Below are 25,297 nucleotides of genomic sequence, written 5' to 3'. Positions count from 1 at the left end.
TTAATGGTGATATTGCTCTTCCATGGTCTTTCTTGCTTGAGACACAGGATTGTCACTGGGTTCCCATCTCAAAGTGGGATGGCAGATAGCAGCATGGTCTGAGAAGACCTTCGGGTCTTATTCCGCAGAAAATCACCTAGGAACATGATGACTCTGGTGTCACAGGTGAGCAAGACAAAGGGGCTGACAGTGGCATATCCATTTACCACAAACATGCTTGCATTCACGAGGATGACATTATTCTTCATGGATGTCCCTAGAAGCAGGGAAAGGACAAAGTCTCCACAGTAGAAGACTACAAAGCAACTCACAAGCAGCATAATGATTTTGGTGGCTTGTCTCTCTGGTGATGTTTTACGGGCTTGGCTGGTACTGTGAAGATGCTGGACCTGAAGCCTGTGTCGGTGCAGAAGAAGGACCATGAAGCCACTGGAGCAGCTCATGAGACCCAGAGAGAAGATGTCGCGGAGAGCCACGAAGGTGACAATCAGCCTGTGGAGGAGTGTGTTTGAGAGCACAACATAACAACTGATCCCAAAGGTGGTTGCATTATGTGAAGCAACCATATGGTACCAAAGTTGGGTGCTTATCAGCATGTTCAGAATCCACAAGATGGCTAAGACCGGGAGGATGAAGTTTGGGATCTGAATCTTAAGCTGGAACAGGTAGGAGGTGGTAGGACTGATGGTGATGGCCTGGACCACGCTCAGTAGAGAAGTAGTACAGATGGAGAGGCCCCGGGTGATGTGGATGACATAGGCAAACAGCTCACACTCAGCATTGGTCTGCATGAGCCGCAGCCCCAATATTCCTGCTGTTCTGTTGATCCACCTGGTAAGAAGCATCACGGTGTGGACCAGAGCTAGGTGAATGATGACCAGGTCTGTGGGCTTTGGTTTGGAACCCAGGAGGAATGAGGAGAGGTAAAACATGTTGAGAAGGGAGTTTCCCATGATACCTACTCCAGACTGGAAGAGGAAACAGACTTCCTGAGCCACATCAATGCTCATTGCTTTTTGATACAAATATCTGCAGCAACACAGGAGGAAGGATGGGCCAGAGACTGGCAGTTCATTCCTGGAGCTGAAAAGAAAATTGACAAAGGATCCAGAAAGAAGTGAATGTGTCCTGTTAAATTGGTAGGGAATGGTCATGTTTATTCAGTAATGCCACAATCCATTTGTATGTAAACCATTAGTGTCAAAGGCTTTATGAAAATCTAAATCTACATATTTACTGGTCAATTCAAAGAACTCCACCCAATGAGTAGGGCACAATTTCCTCTTAACAGGTGCCTTGTTATCCTACCCCCGAGCAGAGAGTGATTTTCCATGGGCCCATTGGGCCTAAACCTTCTTACAGACTGCACTGATGTGCCAGGGTGACACATTCACTCAAGCTAACTTCACACAAAGTGCTCAGAGGGAAAGTGTCAGACATTGCTAGAGCCAGTAGTAGCTGAATCCAGATGACCTCCTCCCTGAGGGACAGGTAATTGAATTGAGTAAGAGGTAAGGGGTAACTCAGTAAGATGATAGCGGCCATCTTGTGAGGACTGCAAAAAGAGGAAGAGGCTAATTAATTGGGATGTGGGTTCTAATCCCCAGCTCTGCCACTTGCCTGCTGTGTGACCTTGGGCAAGTCACTTAATTTCTCTGTGCCTCAGTGACCTCATCTGTAAAATGGGGACTTAAAGTGTGAGCCCCACGTAGGTACAACCTGATAACCTTGAATAAACCCCAGCGCTTGGAACAGTGCTTGGCACATAGTAAGCGCTTAACGAATTCCACAATTATTATTCTAGGGGGTACCCCGGGTTCACCTTGGGACAAGGTCATGAGCCAAATGGTTAGGATGGAGGAATAACCTGAAAGAAGCAGTGATTCCACACTGGAAAGCAACAGGAGCTAGTGGAAAGAGGTTAGGCCTGAGAGTCAGAGGACCTGGGTGCTAATCTTGCTCCACCACTTGTTTGGTGTGTGACCTTGGACACGTCACTTAAAGTCTCTGTGACTCAGTTATCTCATCTGTAAAATGGAGATTAAATATCTTTACTTCCTCCCCCTTGAACTGAGAACCCCAGGTAAGACAGACATTGTGCCGGAACTAATGATTTTGTATTTACCCCAGTGCTTAATACAGTGCATGTCAAACAGTAAAGGCTTAATAAACATGAAAATTTCGGTATATGTTAATCACCATGTGCCAACCACTGTAGTAAATGCTGGGGTGGATGCAAGCAAATCTGGTTGGACACAGTCCCTGTCTCGCATACGGCTCACAGGCCTAGTCCCCATTTGACAGATGAGGTAACTAAGGCCCAGAGAATAATAATAATAGTAATTAATACTGATATTTGTTAAGTGCTTACTATGTGCCAAGCACTGTTCTAAGCGCTGGGAGAGATATAAGGTAATCAGGTGGGGCTCACAGTCTTAATCCCCATTTTACAGATGAGGGAACTGAGGCAAAGAGAATTTAAGTGACTTGGCCAAAGTCACACAGAAGACAAGTGGTGGAGCCAGGATTAGAACCCATGACCTCTGACTGCCAATTCTGTGCTCTATCCACTGAGTCATGCATGCTGCTTCTCAATGGTATTTAAGTGCTTGCTACGTGCCAAGCACTGTTCTAAGCGCTGGGGGAGATACAAGGTTATCAGGTTGTCCCACGGGGGCTCACAGTCTTAATCCCCATTTTACAGATGAGGTAACTGAGGCACAGAGAAGTGACTTGCCCATAGTCACACAGCAGACAAGTGGCAAAGCCAGGATTAGAACCCGAAGCAGCTTGGCTCAGTGGAATAGAGCACGGGCTTTGGAGTCAGAGGTCATGGGTTCAAATCCCAGCTCCGACAATTGTCAATTGTGTGACTTTAGGCAAGTCACTTCACTTCTCTGGGCCTCAGTTCTCTCATCTGTAAAATGGGGATTAAGACTGTGAACCCCGCGTGGGACAACCTGATCACCTTGTAACCTCCCCAGCACTTAGAACACTGCTTTGCATATAGTAAGCGCTTAATAAAGGCCATCATTAATTAATAAATTAATTCTGACTCCCAGGCCTGTGCTGTATCCAGTCAGTCATATTTATTGAGTACTTACTGTGTGCAGAGCAATGTACTAAGCGCTGGAGAGAGGACAACTCATCAATTATTCATTATCTAATTACATTGCATCTACCCCAGCACTTGACACATTTGCAAGTGCTTTACAAATGCTAAAATATTATTATCATTACTTAAAAGAAGGATGGTCCCCTCACAAAGCATTAACAGTTGCATCCTGCAAATGAGTTTTCCTTTCCTTTTCTACAAAAACGTTCAGTCCATGTTTCTTCACACCTCAAGAACGTCCAGTTGTTGCCCATCCACCTCTGCATCAAACAGAAACTCCTAACCTTTCGCTTTAAAGCACTCCATGACCTTGACCTCTCCTACTTAACCTCACTGCTATACCAATACTATCTAGCCTGCTCACTTCTCTCCTCTAATGCCAGTCTATGCACTGTACCAAGACCTCGTCCATCTCTCTGCCAGCCTCAAACCTCAAACCTAAAATGTCTACAAGAGAACCCCTTGTCTTCCCACCCAAACTCTGTCCTTATCGGGATTTTCTCATCACTGTAGATGGCACCTCCATGCTTCCTGTCTCGCAAGTCTGTCGCTCTGGCTTTATCCTTGACTCCTCTCTCTCATTCAACCCAAACTTATTCAATCCATCACTAAATCCTGTCTGTTCAACCATCAGAACATCGCTAAAATTTATCCTTTCCTTTCTATCCAAACTGCTACCATGTTCATCAAAGAAGTTATCCTATCATCTGCCTCCTTGAAGACCCCACCTTGGCCTGTCTCTTATGGCTCTGGGCCATACTTCACTCTGCTTCCTGAATAATTTTTCTACAGAAACTTTCAGCCCATTTTTCCCCTCTCCTCAAGATCCTCTAGTTGTTCTCCATCCATCTGCACATGAAACAGAAACTTCAACACACTCAATCACCTTGCCCCCTCCTACCTCACCTCCCTATTCCTCTACTACAACCCAGCCCACATACTTAGCTCCTCTAATGCTAATCTTCTCACTGTCCCTCGATCTTATCTATCTCACCTGTGCCCCCTCACCCACATCCTGCCTCTGCCCTGGAATGCCCTCCCTCTTCACATCCAGCATTGAAGGCACATCGTCTCCAAAACACCTTCCCTGACAAAGCCTTCTTTCCCTTTAATTCCATCCCTTCTGTGTCACCATGACTCGCTCCCTTTGTTCAATCCCCTCCCAGCCCCACAGCATGCATGTACATATCCTGTAACCTATTTATTTATATTAATGTCTGTCTTCCTCTTCCACACTGTAAGCTTGCTGTGGGCAAGGGAATATCTGCTATGTTGTTCTATTGTAATCTTCCAACCACTTGCTCAACATACAGTAACTGCTCAATAAATACTACTAAGTAACTGACCAATACAAGATCAAAGAACAAAAATTAGAGTTCATTTGCAAAGGAAGTCCTGTCTTTTAATTAGTTGTGCATTGCCTGTTACGGTTCAGAAGTGAGTGTAATTTTGTTCTGCACATATTATTATAACAATAAAAAGAATACTTCCAAACTTGGCCTGCCTGCCACATAGCATTATTAAATGATCAAATTGGTCATGGTCAGAATGAGGCTTCCAGCAAATATGGAAATTAAACCAGTGGAATAGAAGATGGTGAGCAGAGGTGGAATGAGAAATCTGAGCTATGACCAGATTGTCAACAATTACTTTAGGTAGTTTAATCCTCTTTGAGTTCGATCAAAGTATTTGGGGGGAATAAAGGTCTTTTTTGGGAGGTGGCATCATGACTTTAGGACTTTATAATTTGCAGGAGCAGATAGACAGAAGGAATTGGGAACATTTAAACATATCAAATGAGTATTAAATAGCAAATGCAAACTACAAGGATTTGGAAGGAACTGGATTAAAGGAAGATAAGTGAGGATATTCACATCTTTCCAGAGAAAGTGGAAACAGTAGAGAAGTAAATAGGGAGAAATGGACTGTTTTATATAAAACAGCAGACTGTAAGATTGTTTGAATCTAATTACAAGCCTTCAATGCAAGTCTTAAAAATTTAAAAAATTAAATAATTCTTGTGGAGATTTCGGGAGAGTTTTTCCAGTGAACTGTTCACGAACTAGATTGCTTCTGGTGGGAGATGAATGATACCTAAATTGGTCTGCCAAGTTCCTAAGGACTGTGTGTGTGTGTGTGTGTGTGTGTGTGTGTCTGTGTGTGTCTGTGTGTGTGTCTGTGTGTGTGCGTATGAGACGGTGTTGGAGAAATATGGGGAGAAGGTTTGCCTGCCTCTCAGGGGACAAGAGACAGAAAGGTAGGAAAAATCTTTTTTATTTCAGCAAAACACTCAGTCTCGTGCCCAAAAGCCCCAACCTGTTCCCCTGACCAACCTGGTGTCAGCTCCAGTGGAGACAGTTCTGCAGCTCCAAGACCAGGAGGTGGTTGGGGAGATGAGAGAAAGGGGGTGTCCCTACCATGAATAGAAGAGATCTGCTGAAAGGTGGGGGGCTTGGGGCTTGAGGGAGCAGGGCTGACCCTATGCAGAGAGCTCCTCAAATCTGGGAGGCAGAACCCCATGTTGAGTATCCAGCTGGGAGCAGGAATAGGATGGAGAAAGGGACTCAGAATTTGGCCAGCAGCAGGGAGTTATTTTACCATAGCTAATGAGTAGGAAGACTGAGGTAGGATGGAAAATTCACCTCTTTTGCGATGGGGCTGAGGGTGTCTCATGGTCAGGGTGTGGGGGAACAGTAACTTCTAACAGTCATTTTCCCTCTGATGCTGCTGACCAGTCCTCTCTTGGCCCAGGTCTCCAACGCCCCTTTGGCTTACAATAAAATGATCTTCTCTCTGTTCTGACCATAGAGTCAGCAATAATCAGGGTAGCCAAGAGAGAAGCAGCATTGTCTAGTGGATAGAGCATGGCCCTGGAAGCCAGAACGATTTGGATTCTAACCCCGACTCCACCAACTTGTCAGCTGTGTGACTTTGGGCAAGTCACTTAACTTCTCTGGGCCTCAGTTACCTCATCTGTCAAATGGGGATTAAGACTGTGAGCCCCATGTGGGACAGCCTGATTACCTTGTATTCCCCCTGCTTAGTGCTTCGCACATAGTAAGCGCTTAACAAATGCCATTATCTCATTCATTCATTCATTCATTCAATCGTATTTATTGAGCGCTTACTGTGTGCAGAGCACTGTACTAAGCGCTTGGGAAGTACAAGTCGGCAACATATAGAGACGGTCCCTACCCTACAGTGGGCTCACAGTCTAGAAGGGGGAGATCGTATCTATTGAGCGCTTACTGTGTGCAGAGCACAGTACTAAGCACTTGGGAATCAATCAATCAATCAATCGTATTTATTGAGCGCTTACTGTGTGCAGAGCACCGTACTAAGCGCTTGGGAAGTACAAGTCGGCAACATATAGAGACGGGCTCACAGCCTTTCAAGTTCATAGCAAATGCTGGACAAATACCATAATTAAGAGACCCCTCTGGGGCGGGAGATCCGGGTGACCTTTGGCAAATCACTTCACTTTTCTGTGCCCCAGTTCCCTCATCTGTAAAATAGAGGTTAAGACTGTGAGACCCATGTGTAATGTGGACTGTATCCAATCTGATTATCTTGTATCTACCCCAGTGCATAGTACAGCCATTTGTCTGCTGTGAGACCTTGGGCAAGCCACTTAATTTTTCTGTGCTTCAGTAGCCTCATCTGTAAAATGGGGATTAAGATTGTAAACCCCATGTGGGACAACCTGATTACCTTGTATCTACCCCAGTACTTAGAACAGTGCTTGGCACAAAGTAAGTACTTAACAAATACCATTATTATAATTTTTATTACAGTACCTGGCACATCGTAAACACTTAATAAATACCATTTAAAAAAAGGAGACACTCACCACGCTGCACTTTGATTCTGGACCTCAGTCATTCTCACCCCTCTGTGGTGGCCAGGGTGACATTTATAAGGAAAGGTTTCATGTCCTCATCTCCCTCCAGGCCAATGATTTTCTTGTCACTAGCAGGATCCTGACATTGTCAGGGGCAAGCAGGAGATGGCTTGTCCCCAGTGCCCAGAAACCACTTGGGTCGGCCCATCATAGTAGCAAGCGAGAAGCAGCTGGGACACAACTCTTTTCTCAATTTCTGGACTACCCCCTCAGCGATAAAAATAACAATAATAGCAATAACAACGATAACTGTGGCATTTGTTAAACTCTTACTAAGTGCCAGGCAATGTATTCCACATTTGGAGAGATGCAAGATCATTAGGTGGGACATAGCCTCTACCTTCCATGGGGCTAACAATCTAATTAGGAAGGATAACAGGTATCGAAAACCCATTTTGGAGATGTGGAAATGGAGGCACAGAGGAATTAAGTGACTTGCTCAAGTTCACAGAAGAGGATAATGGCAGTAGGAGGATTAGAACTATACATTTGGATCTGTACCCTTTAAGCATTTGATATTCACTCCACCCTCAGCCCCACATCACTTATGTACATATCCATAATTTAATTATATTAATGTCTGTCCCCTTCTCCAAATTTTAAGCTCCTGGCAGGCAGGAAATATGCTTAGAGGAGCAGCATGGCTCAGCGGAAAGAGCCCGGGCTTGGGATGTCCGAGGTCATGGGTTCTAATTCCCGCTCCATCACTTGTCAGCTGTGTGACTTTGGGCAAGTCACTTCACTTCTCTGTGCCTCAGTTACCTCATCTGTAAAATGGGGATTAAGACTGTGAGCCCCATGTGGGACAACCTGATTATCTTGTATCCTCCAAGCACTTAGAACAGTGCTTGACACATAGTAAGCACTTAACAAATGCCATCATTATTATTATTATTATTACCAACTGTGTTGTAATGTATCTTCCGGATGCTTAATACATTACTCTGAACTCTCTACTTGCTTGATCAATACCACTGATTGATTGATTGATTGATTGATACATTTCTTTGAGGTACAGTAAGGAAATTGGCAATAGAGGAGGGAAGTGTGTGTGCTGGGTTGTAGTAGCAAATCAGTGAGGTAAGTAGTAAGGTAGGAGTGCTTTCAAGCTGATGGTAAGGCATTTCTGTGTGATGCGGAGGTGGATGGGTTACCACTGGAGGTTCTTGAGGAGTCCCCATTACTCCACAGAAACCATACTCTCTAAGGTCACCAATGATCTCCTTCTTGCCAAATCCAGTGGCCTCTATTCCATCCTAATCCTTCTCAACCTCTCAGCTGCCACTGACAATGTCGACCACCCCCTTCTCCTGGAAACATTATCCAACCGGGGAGTCACTGATTCTGCCTTCTCCTGGTTCTCCTCTTATCTCTCTGGCCACTCATTCTCAATTTTCTTCATGGCCTTCTCCTCTGCTTCATACCCCTAACTGTGGGTGCCCCTCAAAGTTCAGATATGGATCCCCTTCTATTCTCCATTTACACCCACTCCCTTGGAGAACTCAATCAGCTCCCATAGCTTCAACTATGACCTCTATGCAGAGGGTGTCCAAATTTACTTCTCCAGTCGTGAACTCTCTCCCTCTCTGCAGTCTCACATTTCCTCCTGCCTTCAAGACACCTCAACTTGGTTGTTCCTCCCCTTACCTAAAACTTAACATGTCCAAAACAGAAGTTCTTATCTTTCCACCCAAACCCTGTCCTCCCTCTGACTTTCCCATCACTGTAGACCGCACCACAATCCTTCCTGTCTTACAAGTCTGTGCCTCTGATGATATACATGAACACTGTGGCTCAGTGGAAAGAGCACGGGCTTTGGAGTCAGAAGTCATGGGTTCAAATCTCGGCTCCGCCAACTGTCAGCTGTGTGACTTTGGACAAGTCACTTCACTTCTCTGGGCCTCAGTTACTTCACCTGTAAAATGGGGATTAAGACTGTGAGCCCCCCATGGAACAACTTGATCACCTTATCACCTCCCCAGTGCTTACAACAGTGCCATCATCATTATTATTATTATTATTATTTGCACATAGTAAGCACTTAATAAATGCCATTATCATTATTATTATTCAACCCACATATTCAATCCATCACTAAATTCTGTCAGTCCCACCTTCCCAACATCGATAAAATCCACCCTTTCCTCTCCATCCAAACTGCTACCACACTAATACAGTCACTCATCCTATCCCACTTGGATTACTGCATCAGCCTCCTTGCTGACCACCCAGCCTCTTGTCTCTGTCCATTCCAGTCCATGCTTCAGTCTGCTGCCCAGGTCATTTTTCTACAAAAAAGTTCAGGACATGTTTTCCCATTCCTCAAGAACCTCTAGCGGTTTCCCATCCACCTCCACATGAAACAAAAACTCCTCCCCATTGACTTCATAGTACTCAATCACTTTACCGCCCCCCCACCTCACCTTGCTACTCTCCTACCCAGCCCTCACACATCACTCCTCTGATGCTTTCTCACTGTGCCTCAATCTCATATGTCTCTCTGCCAACCCCTAGCCCACAATCAGCCGATGCCCTAGAATGCCCTCCCCTCACAAATCTGAAAGACAGTTACTCTGCCTCCCTTCAAAACCTTATTGAAGACATGTCTCCTCTAAGAGAGCTTCCCTGACAAAGCCTCCCCTTCCTCTTCTCCCATTCCCTTCTGTCACCCTGACTTGCTACCTTTGTTCTTCTCCCCTCCCAGACCACAGCACTCATGTAAATATCTGTAATTTATTCGTTTCAATTAATTTCTTTCTCCCCCCCCCCCCAGACTGTAAGCTCAGTGTGGACAGGGAATGTGCCTGTTCATTGTTGTATTGTACTCCCCAGCTGCTTAGTGCAGTGCTCAGTGCACAGTAAGCACTCAATAAATATGACCGAATGAATGAGTGAATGAATGACCCCTTTTATTCATTAGAAAAGAATTAGGCAGCAGAATGCAATATAGACTGGAGTGGGGAAAGACAGAAGACAGAGAGGTCAGAGAAGTGGATATCAAGGGGGAATAGGATAAATGCTTGGATCATCGTGGTAGCAGTTTGGAAGGAGAGGAAACAGCGACTTTAGCAATGTTGTGAAGGTCAAAGGAATAGGATTGGGTGACAGATTTTAGCCGAGGATCCAGAGCGCTCTGATGCTTTGGTAGCTGTCTGAGGAGATGAGAACTTCACTCCCAGAGGAGAGGAGAACAGGGGCCGGTGGGATTCAGCACTTCCATCCCCCATTCCCAACCTTGGACAGAGACTTTCTTTGGATGTAAATGAGAAGCTCAGCTGTAGGGATTCAAATCCCCTGAAGTCAGTCAGTCAGTGACTTTATTGAGCACTCTGTGTGCAGAGCACTACACTAAATGGCTGCAAGATTACAACATAACAATATAATGGACACATTCCTTGCCTACAAGAAGTTTACAGTCTAGAGGGAGCTTACAGGGAGCTTGGCCAGATGAAGGCCCCTTTATTCTGAAATCCCATGGCTTTTTACCTTCTGCTTTTCAGAGATGTGCATCTGATTTCCTATTTATTCCTGGTTTCCATGTCTGAGACTTTGAAGTGTTTTGGAAATATTAGTCAATCAATCAGTGGTACTCATTGAGGGCTTACCTTGTGCAGAGCACTGTTCTAAGCGCTGGGGGGGATACAAGGTTATCAGGTTGCCCCACGTGGGGCTCACAGTCTTTATCCCCATTTTACAGATGAGGTAACTGAGGCTCAGAGAAGTGAAGTGACTTGCCCAAGGTCACACAGCAGACATCAATCAATCAATCAATCGTATTTATTGAGCGCTTACTGTGTGCAGAGCACTGTACTAAGCGCTTGGGAAGTACAAGTTGGCAACATATAGAGACAGTCCCTACCCAACAGTGGGCTCACAGTCTAAAAGGGGGAGACAGAGAACAAAACCAAACATACTAACAAAATAAAATAAATAGAATAGACATGTGGCGGGGGCCAGGATTAGAACCCATGACCTCTGACTCCCAAGCCCGGGCTCTTTCCACTGAGCCACGCTGCTTGGGAGAGTACAGTACAACAGAGTTTGTTAGACACATTCTCTGCCCACAAGGAAATTACAGTCTAAATTGGGAGACATTAAAATAAATTACAATATGGATATAAGTCCTGTGGGCATTGTACTCTCCCAAGTGCTTTGGACAATGCTCTGCACATAGTTAAGTGCTTACTAAAAACCATTGATTGATCGATTTATTAACTGGGGCTGAGGACCGGGTGAATATCAAGTGCTGAAAGGGTACAGATTCAAAGAGAAGCAGCATGGCTCAGGGGAAAGAGCATGAGCTTTGGAGCTTTGGTCATGGGTTCAAATCCTGGCTCTGCCGCTTGTCAGCTGTGTGACTTTGGGCAAGTCACTTAACTTCTCTGAGCCTCAGTGACCTCATCTGTAAAATGGGAATTAAGACTGTGAGCCCTCCGTGGGACAACCTGATTACCTTGTATCCCCCCAGTGCTTAGAACAGTGCTTTGCACATAGTAAGCGCTTAACAAATACCATCATTATAGAGAAGCAGCGTGGCTCAGTGGAAAGAGCCCAGGTTTTGGAGTCAGTGATCATGGGTTCAAATGCCGGCTCTGCCAATTGTCAGCCCTGTGACTTTGGGCAAGTCATTTCACTTCTCGGTGCCTGTTACCTCATCTGTAAAATGGGGATTGACCGTGAGCCCTCCGTGGGACAACCTGATCACTCTGTAGCCTCCCCAGTGCTTAGAGCAGTGCTTTGCACATAGTAAGCACTTAATAAATGCCATCATTATTATTATCATTATTATTATTATAAGCCACATAGGTGGCAGAGGGAGTAGGGGAAATGAGGGCTGATATTAGAAAGAGGAGATTTTACAGCTCCATCTTCCAACTTCAATTCTGAGCTATATTCCTCAATTCTGGTCCCTCAATTTTTTTTCCAGCTTTATTTCCAACGGATGGTCCAGCATGAACCATGACCACTGCGGCAGAAACAACCTAAAGTTATGTTCTACAGGGGTATGCTATACCTTTCCCATTGTAATGTTTGACATCTGAGCAATGTTCACCCCAAATGACAAAGGGCCAGAAAAGGGACGTTACCACGTTTTCAAGGACATAGGGCACAAATGTACAAGAGATTAACACTCAATAATACTCACTCTCATACACATCATCTCACCATCAGTAGCATCATTTTTAAATTGAAAAACAGCCCTGATGTAAGCATATGCATCTGTGGATGGTATACATAAATATATTAAAGTTGGATGACTTTGGTGTTTGTGATCACTTATTGACACGTTTTAAAAACTAGCATTTGTTAAGTGCTTTCTATGTGCCACACACACAGTGGGGTAGTTACAAAATCATCAGGCTGGACACAGTCCATGTAACCCATGGGGCTCACAGCTCTAACTCCCATTTTACAGCTGAGATAACTGAGGTACAGAAGTTAAGTGACTTGCCCAAGGTCATACAACAGACAAGTGGCAGACTCATGAGTAGAACCTAGGTCCTCTATTACAAGGCTCGGGATCTTTCCACTAGGCCACACTGCTTCCAGATGTTGATGTTGAGTGTAGTTCAGTCATTATACCAACAGAACCACTCAAGGAGTCAGACATCTCCATCTGGATGTCTGCCCGCCACCTAAAGCTCAACATGTCGAAGACTGAACTCCTTGTCTTCCCTCCCAAACCTTGCCCTCTCCCTGACTTTCCCATCTCTGTTGACGGCACTACCATCCTTCCCGTCTCACAAGCCCGCAACCTTGGTGTCATCCTCGACTCTGCTCTCTCATTCACCCCTCACATCCAAGCCATCACCAAAACCTGCCGGTCTCAGCTCCGCAACATTGCCAAGATCCGCCCTTTCCTCTCCATCCATACCGCTACCTTGCTCATTCAAGCTCTCATCCTATCCCGTCTGGACTACTGCATCAGCCTTCTCTCTGAGCTCCCATCCTCGTGTCTCTCTCCACTTCAATCCATACTTCATGCTGCTGCCCGGATTATCTTTGTCCAGAAACGCTCTGGGCATATTACTCCCCTCCTCAAAAATCTCTAGTGGCTACCAATCAATCTGCGCATCAGGCAGAAACTCCTCACCCTGGGCTTCAAGGCTCTCCATCACCTCGCCCCCTCCTACCTCACCTCCCTTCTCTCCTTCTACAGCCCAGCCCGCACCCTCCGCTCCTCCGCCGCTAATCTCCTCACCGTACCTCGTTCTCGCCTGTCCCGCCATCGACCCCCGGCCCACGTCATCCCCCGGGCCTGGAATGCCCTCCCTCTGCCCATCCGCCAAGCTAGCTCTCTTCCTCCCTTCAAGGCCCTACTGAGAGCTCACCTCCTCCAGGAGGCCTTCCCAGACTGAGCCCCTTCCTTCCTCTCCCCCTCGTCCCCCTCTCCATCCCCCCCATCTTACCTCCTTCCCTTCCCCACAGCACCTGTATATATGTATATATGTTTGTACATATTTATTACTCTATTTATTTATTTATTTATTTTACTTGTACATATCTATTCTATTTATTTTATTTTGTTAGTATGTTTGGTTTTGTTCTCTGTCTCCCCCTTTTAGACTGTGAGCCCAATGTTGGGTAGGGACTGTCTCTATATGTTGCCAATTTGTACTTCCCAAGCGCTTAGTACAGTGCTCTGCACATAGTAAGGGCTCAATAAATACGATTGATGATGATGATGATGATGATGACTTTGGGCAAGTCACTTCACTTCTCTGGGCCTCAGTTACCTCATCTGTAAAACGGGGATGAAGACTGTGAGCCCCCCGTGGGACAACCTGATCACCTTGTAACCTCCCTAGCGCTTAGAACAGTGCTTTGCACATAGTAAGCACTTAGTAAATGCTATCATTATTATTACAACTGAATTAGCAGACGTTCCCTACCCTGTACTGAGCACTTGGGAGAGAACACTACAAGTGAGTCAGCAGTCACGTTCCCTGCCCATAACAAGTTTACAGGCTAGAGGGACAGTCTATATCACTCAATCAATGGCATTTATTGAGTGGTTAGTGTGTGCAGAGCACTGTCCTAAGTGCTTGGGAGAGGCCAATACAACAGAGTTGGCAGACCCATTCCCTTCCCCTAAGGAGCTTCCATTCATTCATTCATTCAATCGCATTTAATGAGCACTTACTGTGTGCAGAGCACTGTACTAAGCACTTGGGGAGTACAAGTTGGCAACATATAGAGACGGTCCCTACCCAACAACGGGCTCACAGTCTAGAAGGGAGAGACAGACAACAAAACAAAATGTGGTTAGGTGTCAAGTCATCAGATTAAATAGAAGTAAAACTAGATGCACATCATTGACAAAATAAATAGAATAGTAAATATGGACAAGGGCTTCCAGTCTCGAAGCCCTGGCCACCACACACCCGCTCTCAGGCTCCTCCCTACTGACAAAGGCTCAGGGAGTTAGAAGGGTGTTGAACTCACCTGTGTGATCCAGACAAGACGTCTCTCCATTCTGAGGTCATGAACTTCTCCTGGATTCGCCCAGATTATTTCCTGCCGGATTTGGCCCAGTCCATCGCTCCTGCCACACTCGGGATAGAAACGTTCTGTCTCGATGCTCGACGGAATAGTGGACAACGATGGAGAATCTTGCCTTCTCGCAGTTCAATCGACCGTATTTTTTGAGCACTTTATACAGAGCACTGTACTGAGCACTTGGGAGAATCCGATAGAACAAAATCGGGAGACACATTCCCCGCCCACAACAAGCTTACAATCTAGAGCGAGAGTCAGACATTCATATAAATCAATAAATTACGGATATCAATCAATCAATCAATCGTACTTATTGAGCGCTTACTGTGTGCAGAGCACTGTACTAAGCGCTTGGGAAGTACAAGTTGGCAACATATAGAGACAGTCCCTACCCAACAGTGGGCTCACAGTCTAAAAGGATATGTACATGAGTGATGTAGGGCTGACGGAGGGGTGAATAATCGGAGCAGATCAGGGTGATGCAGAAGGGAGTGGGAGAAGAGAAAATGAGGGCTTAGTCAGGGAAGGCCTCTTTATCTCCTCAGGAGATAACCAGCCCCAGCAGGACACCGTGTGGTATTTGTTAAGCGCTTACTATATGCCAGACACTGTACTAAGGGCTGGAGTAATCAGGTGAGACAAAGTCCATGTCCCACATGGGGTTTACAGTCTTCATCCCCATTTTAGAGAAGCAGCATGGCTCAGTGGAAAAAGCACGGGCTTTGGAGTCAGGGGTCATGGGTTCAAATCCTGGCTCTGCCAATTGTCAGCTGTGTGACTGGGCAAGTCACTTCACTTCTCTGGGCCTCAGTTCCCTCGTCTGTAAAATGGGGATTAAGACTGTGAGCCCCCCGTGGGACAACCTGATCTCCTTCTAACCTCCCCAGTGTTTAGAACAGTGCTTTGCACATAGTTAGCGCTTAATAAATGCCGTCATTATTATTATTATTTTATAAAGTGTGTGCTTAATGAATGCACTTGATTGACTTTACAGATGAGGGAACTGAGCCACACAGAAGTGAAGTGCCCAAAGACACATACCAGTCAAGTTGGCAGAGTCAAGATTAGACCCCAGATCCTTCTGACTCCCAAACCTGTGCTCTATCCATTAGACCACACTGCTTCCCTTGAAGCCACCTACTTGCGAAGAATGAAACACACAAACTGGGACATATGGGGCGAAGAATAAGGAAAGGCTGGAGGGGGAGAGCTGAAAGAGCCGGCACCTGGAAGTCAGAAGGACCTGAGTTCTAATTCCAGCTCTGCCGCTTGTCTGCGGGGTGACCTTGGGCAAGACACTTCACCTCTCTGGGGTCAGTTACCTCATCTGTAGAACAGGAGTGAAGATTGTGAGCCCCATATAGGACAGGGACTGTGTCCAACCTGATGAGCTTGAATCTTCCTCAGTGAGAAGAACAGTTTCTGGCACCTAGTAAGCGCTTAATAAACAGGAATGAAGACTGTGAGCCCCATATAGGACAGGGACTGTGTCCAACCTGATGAGCTTGTATCTTCTTCAGTGAGAAGAACAGTTTCTGGCACACAGTAAGCGCTTAATAAACACCATTAAAAAAAAGTGCAAGTGTTAGGCCCAGAACTGGGGACAGGCCCCAGCAACTTCAGACCTTGAGATGGATATCCAGGATCTGAGTGCTATTGCTTAACTCACTGAACAGCTTCACTACACTTTGGTCAAGAAGAACGTAGACAAACACACCCTGCTTATGGATTATCTCCAGCACATCATGGAAGAGTTCCACTTCTGTGAAGCAGCAGTGTGGCTTAGTGGAAAGAGCCCAGGCTTGGGAGCTAGAAGTCATGGGTTCTAATCCCAGCTCTGCCACTTGTCAGCTGTGTGACTCTGGGCAAGTTCATTCATTCATTCATTCAATCGTATTTATTGAGCGCTTACTGTGTGCAGAGCACTGTACTAAGCGCTTGGGGAAGTCCAAGTCGGCAACATGTAGAGACGGTCCCTACCCAACAGTGGGCTCACAGTCTAGAAGGGGGAGACAGAGAACAAAACAAAACATATTAACAAAATAAAGTGCCTCAGTTCCCTCATCTGTAAAATAGGGATTAAGACTGTGAGCCCCACGGAGGACAACGTGATTACCTTGTATCTTCCCCAGCGCCTAGAACAGTGCTTGGCTCATAGTAAGCACTAAGCAAATACCCTAAATATCATTAGTCCGAGCAGCATGGCTCAGTGGAAAGAGCCCGGGCTTGGGAGCCAGAGTTCACGGGTTCAAATCCTGGCTCCACCAACTGTCAGCTGTGTGACTTTGGGCAAGTCACTTAACTTCTCTGAGCCTCAGTTACCTCATCTGTAAAATGGGGATCAAGACTCTGAGCCCCCCGTGGGACAACCTGATCACCTTGTAACCTCCCCAGCGCTTAGAACAGTGCTTTGCACATAGTAAGCGCTTAATAAATGCTATCATTATTAGTATTACTATTATCCATCGAGATGGCCAGCACCTGGCTTGGCACAAGGCAAGGTGTTTATCCTTTTATCTTTTTCAATGGTATCTGTTAAACACCTAATATGTGTCAAACACTGAGTAGTTCACAGTCCCCTCTACCCTCAGGCCACCCGGCCTCTCCCCTCAGCCAAGATCCCCAGGTCTTGCCCATTTTATGCCTGTCAGCCCAGGTCTTGGCCAGTCTGTCCCCTGACGAGTACCGATAAGGCACTGGACACAATTGCCACCCATTGTTTTTCATTTTAAAATCACCAGGGTCCAGAAGCGGCTCCCCAGTTTGTAGGGATGAATCAGGGGAAGCGGAACGGTTCTGGAGCATGGGCGTAGAGGCCGATCCATGGGGGCGAAGAGGGTGATGGAGTGATGGCTCCCAACTTTCCATGTCCCCGCTTGCCCAGGTCTCAGAGAGTTGCCAATTTAGGCTGAAAGGAAACCCAGACAGCAACTTGCTGGCTCCTTAGCCCTTTGAGGGCAGGGATTGCATCGACTCACTCTAGTGGACTCTTCCAGTTGCTCAGTACAGTGCTTGACACAGGGAAAGTAATTAGTAAATACTGTTGATTGACTGTTGTTGGATTGAAACCTGCCTCATATTAATAATTGTGGTATTTGTTAAGCACTTATTATGTGCCACACACTGTTTTAAGTACTGGGTTAGATATTTATTTTGTTAATATGTTTTGTTTTGTTCTCTGTCTCCCCCTTCTAGACTGTGAGCCCACTGCTGGGTAGGGACCGTCTCTATATGTTGCCAACTTGTACTTCCCAAGCGCTTAGTACAGTGCTCTGCACACAGTCAGTGCTCAATAAATACGATTGAATGAATGAAATGAATGAGACTGGACACAGAGTCTGTTCCACATTCATTCACTCATTCAGTTGTATTTATCGAGGGCTGACTGTGGGCAGAGCACTGTACTAAGTGCTTGGAACACAGTCTTAATCCCCATTTTACAGATGAGTTAACTGAGGCACAGAGAAATGAAGTGGCTTGCCCAAGGTGACACAGCAGAGGTGTGGCATCTCAGTCCATCCTCCGCACCCTATAACAGGAAACCTGTTCTATGGTAAGTCCTGAGGGGCCTGGTGTGGCATGTCCCAACCCCAGGCATTCTGGGAGGGGAGGCCGGACAACCCCACGGCAGACCCGCTCGCCGCGTGGCCTCGGGTGAGTCACGGGCCCGCAGAAAACGTGTCCAGTAGAGTGGCTATTTGTCCTGTGTCTTGTGTGTCTTGTGGAAAGAGCCCGGGCTTGGGAGTCAAAGGACCTGAAGTCTGATCCGAGCTCCACCAAATACCCGCTGTGTGACCTTGGGCTAGTCGCTCCACTTCTCTGGGCTTCGGTTCTCCTACTTAGACTGTGAGGCCCACACGGGACGGGGACTGTCTGACCTAATTCACTTGTAAATACCCCAGTGCTTAGAATAATCATATTAATAATGATAATGGCATTTATTAAGCACTTACTAAGTGCAAAGCCCTGTTCTAGGCTCTGGGGAGGTTACAAGATGATCAGGTTGACCCACGGGGGGCTCACAGTCTTCATCCCCATTTTACAGATGAGGGAACTGAGGCCCAGAGAAGTTAAGCGACTTGCCCAAAGTCACACAGCTGACAATTGGTGGAGCAGGGATTTTAACCCATGACCTCTGACTCCCAAGCCCGTGCTCTTTCCACTGAGCCATGCTGCTTCTCCATAATGTTGGTATTTGTTAAGTGCTTACTATGTGCCAAGCACTTTTCTAAGCACTGGGGTAGATACAAGGTGATCAGGTTATCCCACGTGGGGCTCACAGTCTTCATCCCCATTTTACAAATGAGGGAACTGAGGCCCAGAGAAGTTAAGTGACTTGCCCAAGGTCACACAGCTGACATGCGGCGGAGCCAGGATTAGTACCCACGACCTCTGGCTCCCCAGCTCTTTCCACTGAGCCACGCTGCTTCCTGGATTCCAAGCCCGACTCTGCCAATCCATCTGCTTTGTGATCCTGAGCAAGTAACTTCACTTCTCTGGGCCTCAGTCACCTCATCTGTAAAATGGGGGATAGAGAGTTCGAGCCCTATATGGAACAGGGATCCTGTCCAACCTGATCATCTTGTATCCACCATGGGGCCCAGCACAGTGGCTGACACTTAGAAATTGCTTAACAAATACCATTAAAAGCAAACAAAAAGGGGAAAAGAGACACAGAGCAGAGGGGACAGTGGGGCCTGGGAACTGGGGAGGCCTCAGTGAAAAGCTTGAGTTCATTCATTGTTTCAGTGATTGATTCATTTGTTCTTATTTACTCAATACCCTCCCAGGATGCAAAACACTGTACTAAGCGCCGGGAAAGCAAGGAGGAGCATTAGACCTGTTACTCAAAGAGAATGTAAATGGGTTGCAGGTGTTTATAATTGAGTCTGCTTTTCTAAATCCTTTTAACGATGGGCAGCTGCGAATCCCCTTCTCCTTAATAGCCTTCTGCCTCTTCCTTCCTTGATTCTCCAGCCCCACCCCAAGAAACCCAGTCTCTCCATGAGGTGCCCTTCAATGGGGCAAGTGGCACTGGGCCTTTAAAGCCCCCAGAGGCTTCTGGGTATTTTCGTGCTCCATTTTGTGCCCTGTGGAGTTGGCTTCCTGGAGGCAGTTTTGGTGAGCTGGGCCTGTGATTTTCCCCTTGGTTATCTTATCTTTTGTTTATTCATGCAATTGTATTTATTGAGTGTTTGCAGTGTGCCAAGCCTTGGAGGAAGTGCTTGGCTGATAGTCAATGCTTATTGAATTGGTGGTGCTAAGGGTTGATTTTGATGGCCCAGAACTGATTTGGGTTGATGCTTTGAGGGAACAATTTAAGGCTGGGCTAATTGATGGTGACTACGTGGGTGAGGGGGTGGTTTTCAGGGGGCTTTGGTTTTTTATGGAAGATTCAGAAATGACTTTGGTGTTTAGGCTTGCCATACCTGGTGACTTGATTCGGGACAACAAAATGCCTCTGGAATAGAGGAAGTTGAGGGGTTGCAATGCTATGAAGTTTTATCTTTATGCTCTGTGTCTAGAGATGACGGTTTGTGTCCGGGGAGAAAGGGATGGGGCAGAAACCATGGGGTGCATACTCAATTGTCTCTGTGTGTGTCTGCCATTGTATCCTCTTCGGTGTGCTCTTGCCAGCCCCTAGTTAGCTAGGATTTCCCCCCAAACTATAAAGTCACCAAGCCCAGTGTCCTTACCCGCATGGGACCCTGCGCCTGGAATGAGGTAGAAGGGGCTGAGTTTCTTCTGCAAGGCTGGTGAGCCCCCTTATCGTTTCCAAGGGGGTGCACATGCGGCCCCCATTCAGTGGTAACCTTCCCACCGCCCTCCACCATCCTCCCTCGATTCAGGGCCATGTGTCGGTCCTGGAAGCGTCGGTATCGCAAGCAGCAACAGAATGTGAGCCCCACCGGGGCAGGAACCGAGACCCGCAGACCAGAGAGGGGTGAGGTTCTTAAACAGGAAGCCCCTCTGAGGGCAGGATTGTGTCGACCCCAGCTGGCTGGTTGGGGACTCTTTTGGGGCTTCCCAATTCCTCTACCCCAAGATACAACTTGCCCCTTCACCCCTGTGGGACTCCATTATGACTCCTCAAAGGCCCAACACTGAGTTGGGGTTCCCTAGCCACCTGTGTGGAGGAGACTGGAAGCTCGTTTTGGGTAATTTGTCTGTTAACTTGTACTCTCCCAAGTACCTTAGTGCTGTGCGCTCAGAACTGAGGGACTGACCCTTAGCACCACAAACACAAGCGCCGTTGTAGCAGCAGAAGCTGACTCATCCACGGTATTCATTGAGCACTTGGTAGATGCAGAGCACTGTACTGAGTGCCTGGGAAACTGAGTGAGAGTGTAAATCTTGTCCTTGAGTTGGAACCTAGTCTGTAGAATATTTCCAGGTGACTCCTCCCCCGATATGTCATGGCTTCCTACATAAATGGGTGTAATTTATATCTATTATCTGCCTTCTCCTCTATGCCGTAAGCTCATACCGAACAGGGAATCTGTCTGTTGATTGTGAAACTGTGCTTGGCCTATGGAAAGTGCTGGACAAATACAGGTGACCTGAAATGGTTGTCCTTAGCAATCGAGGTCTCTCTCCCTCGGTCCTCCTCATCGTACAGGTACTCCGTCAAGTAGCGTACAATAAACACTATTGATGTCTTAATGTGGTAATACCATCCTTCACTCTAAGTACTCATTTACTCTGTTGAATCTTCTCGTACTGCCGACTGGAGCTTATGTCAGGTTCAGCGTGCGTCGCTTCTTGTACCTGACCGCGTAGATGCCATTCCTCCTGTGTACCTCAGCGTTAATGTCTGTCACAGATTGGATGCTTCTTAAGAGCAGGGTCCATTTATGTTATGTACTTTGGGAAGCGTTCGTACTGTTTTTTCCAACATCCGTGCTTCCCCTTCTAGGCTTGTTTTGGGTAGGGTGGGTGTCTGTTAAACTTTTCTAATGTATGCTCCCAAGGGCTTAGTACAGTGCTCTGCACACAGTAGGAGCTCAAATCCTACCACCTGATGGATCGAGTGACTTACATTGTGAGCTCCCAGAGGGCAGGGACTGCTGCTCTTACACCCAGCTGGCCAAAGAGGGGGCTTAACGGGGTGTGGTCTCACTCTGGGAAGAGGGGCAAGGATAAGGCTCATCTTCTCCATGAGCCCTTCCCTGACTGAGCCCTCATTTCCTTATCTTCAACTCTCTTCTGCCTCCCCCTGACTTACTGCTATTATTCATCCCTGTTCCTAGCCTCACAGCTCTTCTGTACATATCCGTGGTTTTATTTCTTTATGCTAATGCCTGTTTTTCCTCTAGTCAGTAATTTTCAGGGCCTCGGCTGCAGGAGGAGAAAAGGCAGAGGTCCAACTTGTTTCTGCCTCCCTGGAGAAGCTTTCCAGACCTGCCCACTCAGAGGTGTGACCCTGGGGAAGTGGGTGTGGGTGGGTGTATCAGGGAGTAGGGCTGCAGGGGTAAGACTCTGGTGGGGGAAATCCAGATGGTTCTCCCCCAGGCTAAGCCAGCCAGGGTCTCCCCCGCAGGGAGGGTGAGTGGCGGCTGCTCTGTCTGTCTCAAAGAGGGTTTCCTGTGTGTGTGTGTGTGTGTGTGTGTCTGTCTCTCTCTCTCTCTCTCTGCCTCCTCTCTTGGTCTCCTTTTCCTCTCTTCTCTCTCCAGTGAGCGTGCATGGATCAGTCCAGTGGAGGAGTGAGGGCACAGATGAAGCTGGGCATGGGAGGTGGTACCCCCTGACACGAGCAGGGGGCCAGAATGAGATTGCCCTGAGGCCTGACTAGGTAATAATAATAATGCTCATATTTGATAAGCACTTCCTATGTGCCATCATCATCATCATCATCAATCGTATTGAGCGCTTACTATGTGCAGAGCACTGTACTAAGCTCTTGGGAAGTACAAATTGGCAACATATAGAGACAGTCCCTACCCAACAGTGGGCTCACAGTCTAAAAGGGGGAGACAGAGAACAAAACCAAACATACTAACAAAATAAAATAGAATAGATATGTACAAGTAAAATAAATAAAGAAATAGAGTAATAAATATGTACAAACATATATACATATATACAGGTGCTGTGGGGAAGGGAAGGAGGTAAGATGGGGGGATGGAGAGGGGGAGAGGAAGGAAGGGGCTCAGTCTGGGAAGGCCTCCTGGAGGAGGTGAGCTCTCAATAGGTCCTTGAAGGGAGGAAGAGAGCTAGCTTGGCGGATGGGCAGAGGGAGGGCATTCCAGGCCCGGGGGATGACGTGGGCCGGGGGTCGATGGCGGGACAGGCGAGAACGAGGTACGGTGAGGAGATTAGCGGCCGAGGAGCGGAGGGTGCGGGCTGGGCTGTAGAAGGAGAGAAGGGAGGTGAGGTAGGAGGGGGCGAGGTGATGCAGAGCCTTGAAGCCCGGGGTGAGGAGTTTCTGCCTGATGCACAGATTGATTGGTAGCCACTGGAGACTTTTGAGGAGGGGAGTAATATGCCCATAGCGTTTCTGGACAAAGATAATCTGGGCAGCAGCATGAAGTATGGATTGAAGTGGAGAGAGAACAGTGCCAAGCACTGTTCTAAGCGCTGGGGTAGAGACAAGGTAATTAGGTTGTCCCACAAGGGGCTGACAATCTTGATTCCCATTTTACAGATGAGGTGACTGAGGCACAGAGAAGTTAAGTGACTTACCTAAAGTCCCACAAACTGACAAGTGTTGTATCCTTAGGACCAAAGCAGGAGCCCGAGCCCCCGATGCGTCACGGGAGACCTGGCCCCCTCATCCATCCCTACCTCTCCAAGTACATCGGGGGGCGGACCGACAGGAAGGTGAGTGTCACGTTCTAGGCCTGGGGCTGTTGGGGCTCTGTTTCGGGCAAGTGGGAGGAATCGATGATGTTCATTGAGCCCTACAGTCTGGAGCACTGTACTGAGTGCTTGCGAGCGTAGAGTGAAGGGATCCTTATCTCCAGCTACAATTCATTCATTCATTCAGTCGTGTTTATTGAGCCCTTACTGTGTGCAGAGCACTGTACTAAGTGCTTGGGAAGTACAAGTTGGCAACAGTTAGAGACGGTCCCTACCCAACAGTGGGCTCACAGTCTAGAAGGGGGAGACAGTCCCCTACATCCTTATCGTCCACAACTCCACGCAGGGACCGAGCCCCACCTGGCCCAGGAGTGACCCCTGGCCCGGCTCCTATCCGACGTACAACTTTCTGTTTCAGCCGGAGGCCCGGGCTCCCCGTTGGAGACCCATCCACGCTTTCTCCCCTCCAACCGCCTAAACCGTGATGGGGTGGCACTCTCCCCGGGTGTGGGCTGGGGCACACCTCGTCATCCAATCAACGGTCACATCTGTCCCCAGGAAGCCGTGGTGCTGACCTGAACCGGACCGTCGGACCACTGGACGGCGGAGGACTGACCGGCCGCTCTCGGGATGCCATGAACACCGCACCGGCCCCCCTTTGAGGGTGTCTGTTGGCACTGGGCTGCCATTCCCCGGACACCCCGTCCCACCCCCAACCCATGATTGTATCCCCTTCCTTCAGACAATGCCATTTCCTTCGGGTAGAGGTGAAGGGTCAAACACTGTATCGTAGGTGCCACACGAATCTCTGGCAATTTCTGGAAGTGATGGATGTGCTGGTGAAGGTGATGTGAGAACGAGCGTCAGGACCAGAGCAGGGTCAGGGGGCCGCCCGTCTTTGGATGGGGTGACGGGTTCTGGAAACCGGGGTCCGGTGTTCGGGATGGGTGTACCGAGGATGGACCTCAAGACCCAGTGTGAAGTCTCCCGGGGGCCCTTAATTCAATAGACGGAGCGGTTTCCACTGGGTCCGGTCCATCTGGAGTCATCTGCCCCAGCTCTGGCTTCAAGAGTACAGACTTGCCTGCCTGCTGGAGGGGGGTGCCCCTGGGAGAGCGGGGTACGAGGGACAGGAGCAGTCGGGGGTGTGTGTGTGCGACTGCTGTGTGTCATCCATCTCTGGCGGAGATGCCGAATGTGGGGTGGGGAGCAGCAGGAGCAAAGTGGGAAGGTGCAAAGTGGTTTCCCCCGACACGCTACCCAAAGAAATGGCACAGTCTGGCCCCCTCCTTCCCTCCTCCTGTCTCTGTCCCCTCGGCAGCTTGGCCTCTGTCAGGCCACATGCATCTATGTGGAATAAAATGTCTGTGTTCTGCATCACACCTGAGTCTCCTTGAGCTAGTGGTAGCTGACCTGCTCCACAGACGGATTCTAATTTGGGGATACTGGCTGTGTATTCAAAGCAGAGGCCTACCACCAGCTTCTAACTTGTAGTTGGGCAGTTTAGAACTCCCACTCCTCCCTCCCCACCCCCAACTCTCATTCCTTTGGTCTCTGCCAGGCCGGGTAAAGGGGCGGGAGACTTGAGAGGTCAAACAGAGGGAGTGATGATACCTCTCGTTCTCCTGCCCACTCTGCCGCTCCAGCCTAAGGGTCTCTAAAGGAAGGGACTGGAATAGAGTGGCTCCCTTTGGCTGGAGAGCCTCTGATGTCTCCCTGCCCCTATCGACTGGGCTGGGCGTGCGTGGGAGGCAGGACTCTCTAGGCCCAAGAGCCAAGGAGGGGGCGGCACAGGGGGCGGGTGAGCAGGGGCTCAGACTGGAGGTTGTCTGTGAGTCAATCAGTCATGTTTAAGCCACTGAAGGTCATTCACTCAATTGTATTTATTGAGCACTTACTGTGCATTGTACTAAGTGTTTCAGAGAGTAGAACAATAAGCAGTCACACTCCCTGCCCACAATGAGCCTATAGTTTAGAGGGGA

General features: G+C 47.8%; 1 protein-coding gene across 3 annotated transcripts; it reads right to left on the bottom strand.

Annotated features, from left to right (window-relative positions):
• LOC119931372 (vomeronasal type-1 receptor 90-like) lies at nucleotides 1-24,809 on the bottom strand. 3 transcript variants are annotated; one of them, XM_038750020.1, is made up of 3 exons: nucleotides 24,729-24,809; nucleotides 14,463-14,669; nucleotides 1-1,083 (listed from the first exon to the last, which is right to left on the bottom strand). In XM_038750020.1, exons 2-3 carry the CDS (start codon nucleotides 14,501-14,503, stop codon nucleotides 69-71), a joined length of 1,056 nt encoding a protein of 351 aa, XP_038605948.1. In that variant the 5' UTR covers nucleotides 14,504-14,669; nucleotides 24,729-24,809; the 3' UTR covers nucleotides 1-68. The 3 variants fall into 3 exon arrangements, with proteins under 3 accessions (XP_038605948.1, XP_038605946.1, XP_038605947.1); XM_038750018.1 differs by having other exon boundaries at nucleotides 24,699-24,782; XM_038750019.1 differs by having other exon boundaries at nucleotides 14,463-14,695; nucleotides 24,699-24,737.
• Between the last annotated feature and the right edge of the window lie 488 nt (nucleotides 24,810-25,297).

Source organism: Tachyglossus aculeatus, chromosome 8 (assembly GCF_015852505.1).
Source record: "Tachyglossus aculeatus isolate mTacAcu1 chromosome 8, mTacAcu1.pri, whole genome shotgun sequence".
NCBI classification, from domain to species: Eukaryota; Metazoa; Chordata; class Mammalia; order Monotremata; family Tachyglossidae; genus Tachyglossus; species Tachyglossus aculeatus.
This window is presented reverse-complemented; position numbering and strand designations above follow the sequence as displayed.

What these genes read in the sequence shown, in the direction of transcription:
- LOC119931372 (XM_038750020.1), bottom strand. Translation starts at nt 14,503, where the DNA reads ATGACCTCAGAATGGAGAGACGTCTTGTCTGGATCACACAG. An exon ending in GTCTTGTCTGGATCACACAG is followed by an intron (nt 1,084 to 14,462) that starts GTGAGTTCAACA and finishes TTTTCTTTTCAG; the next exon opens with CTCCAGGAATGAACTGCCAG.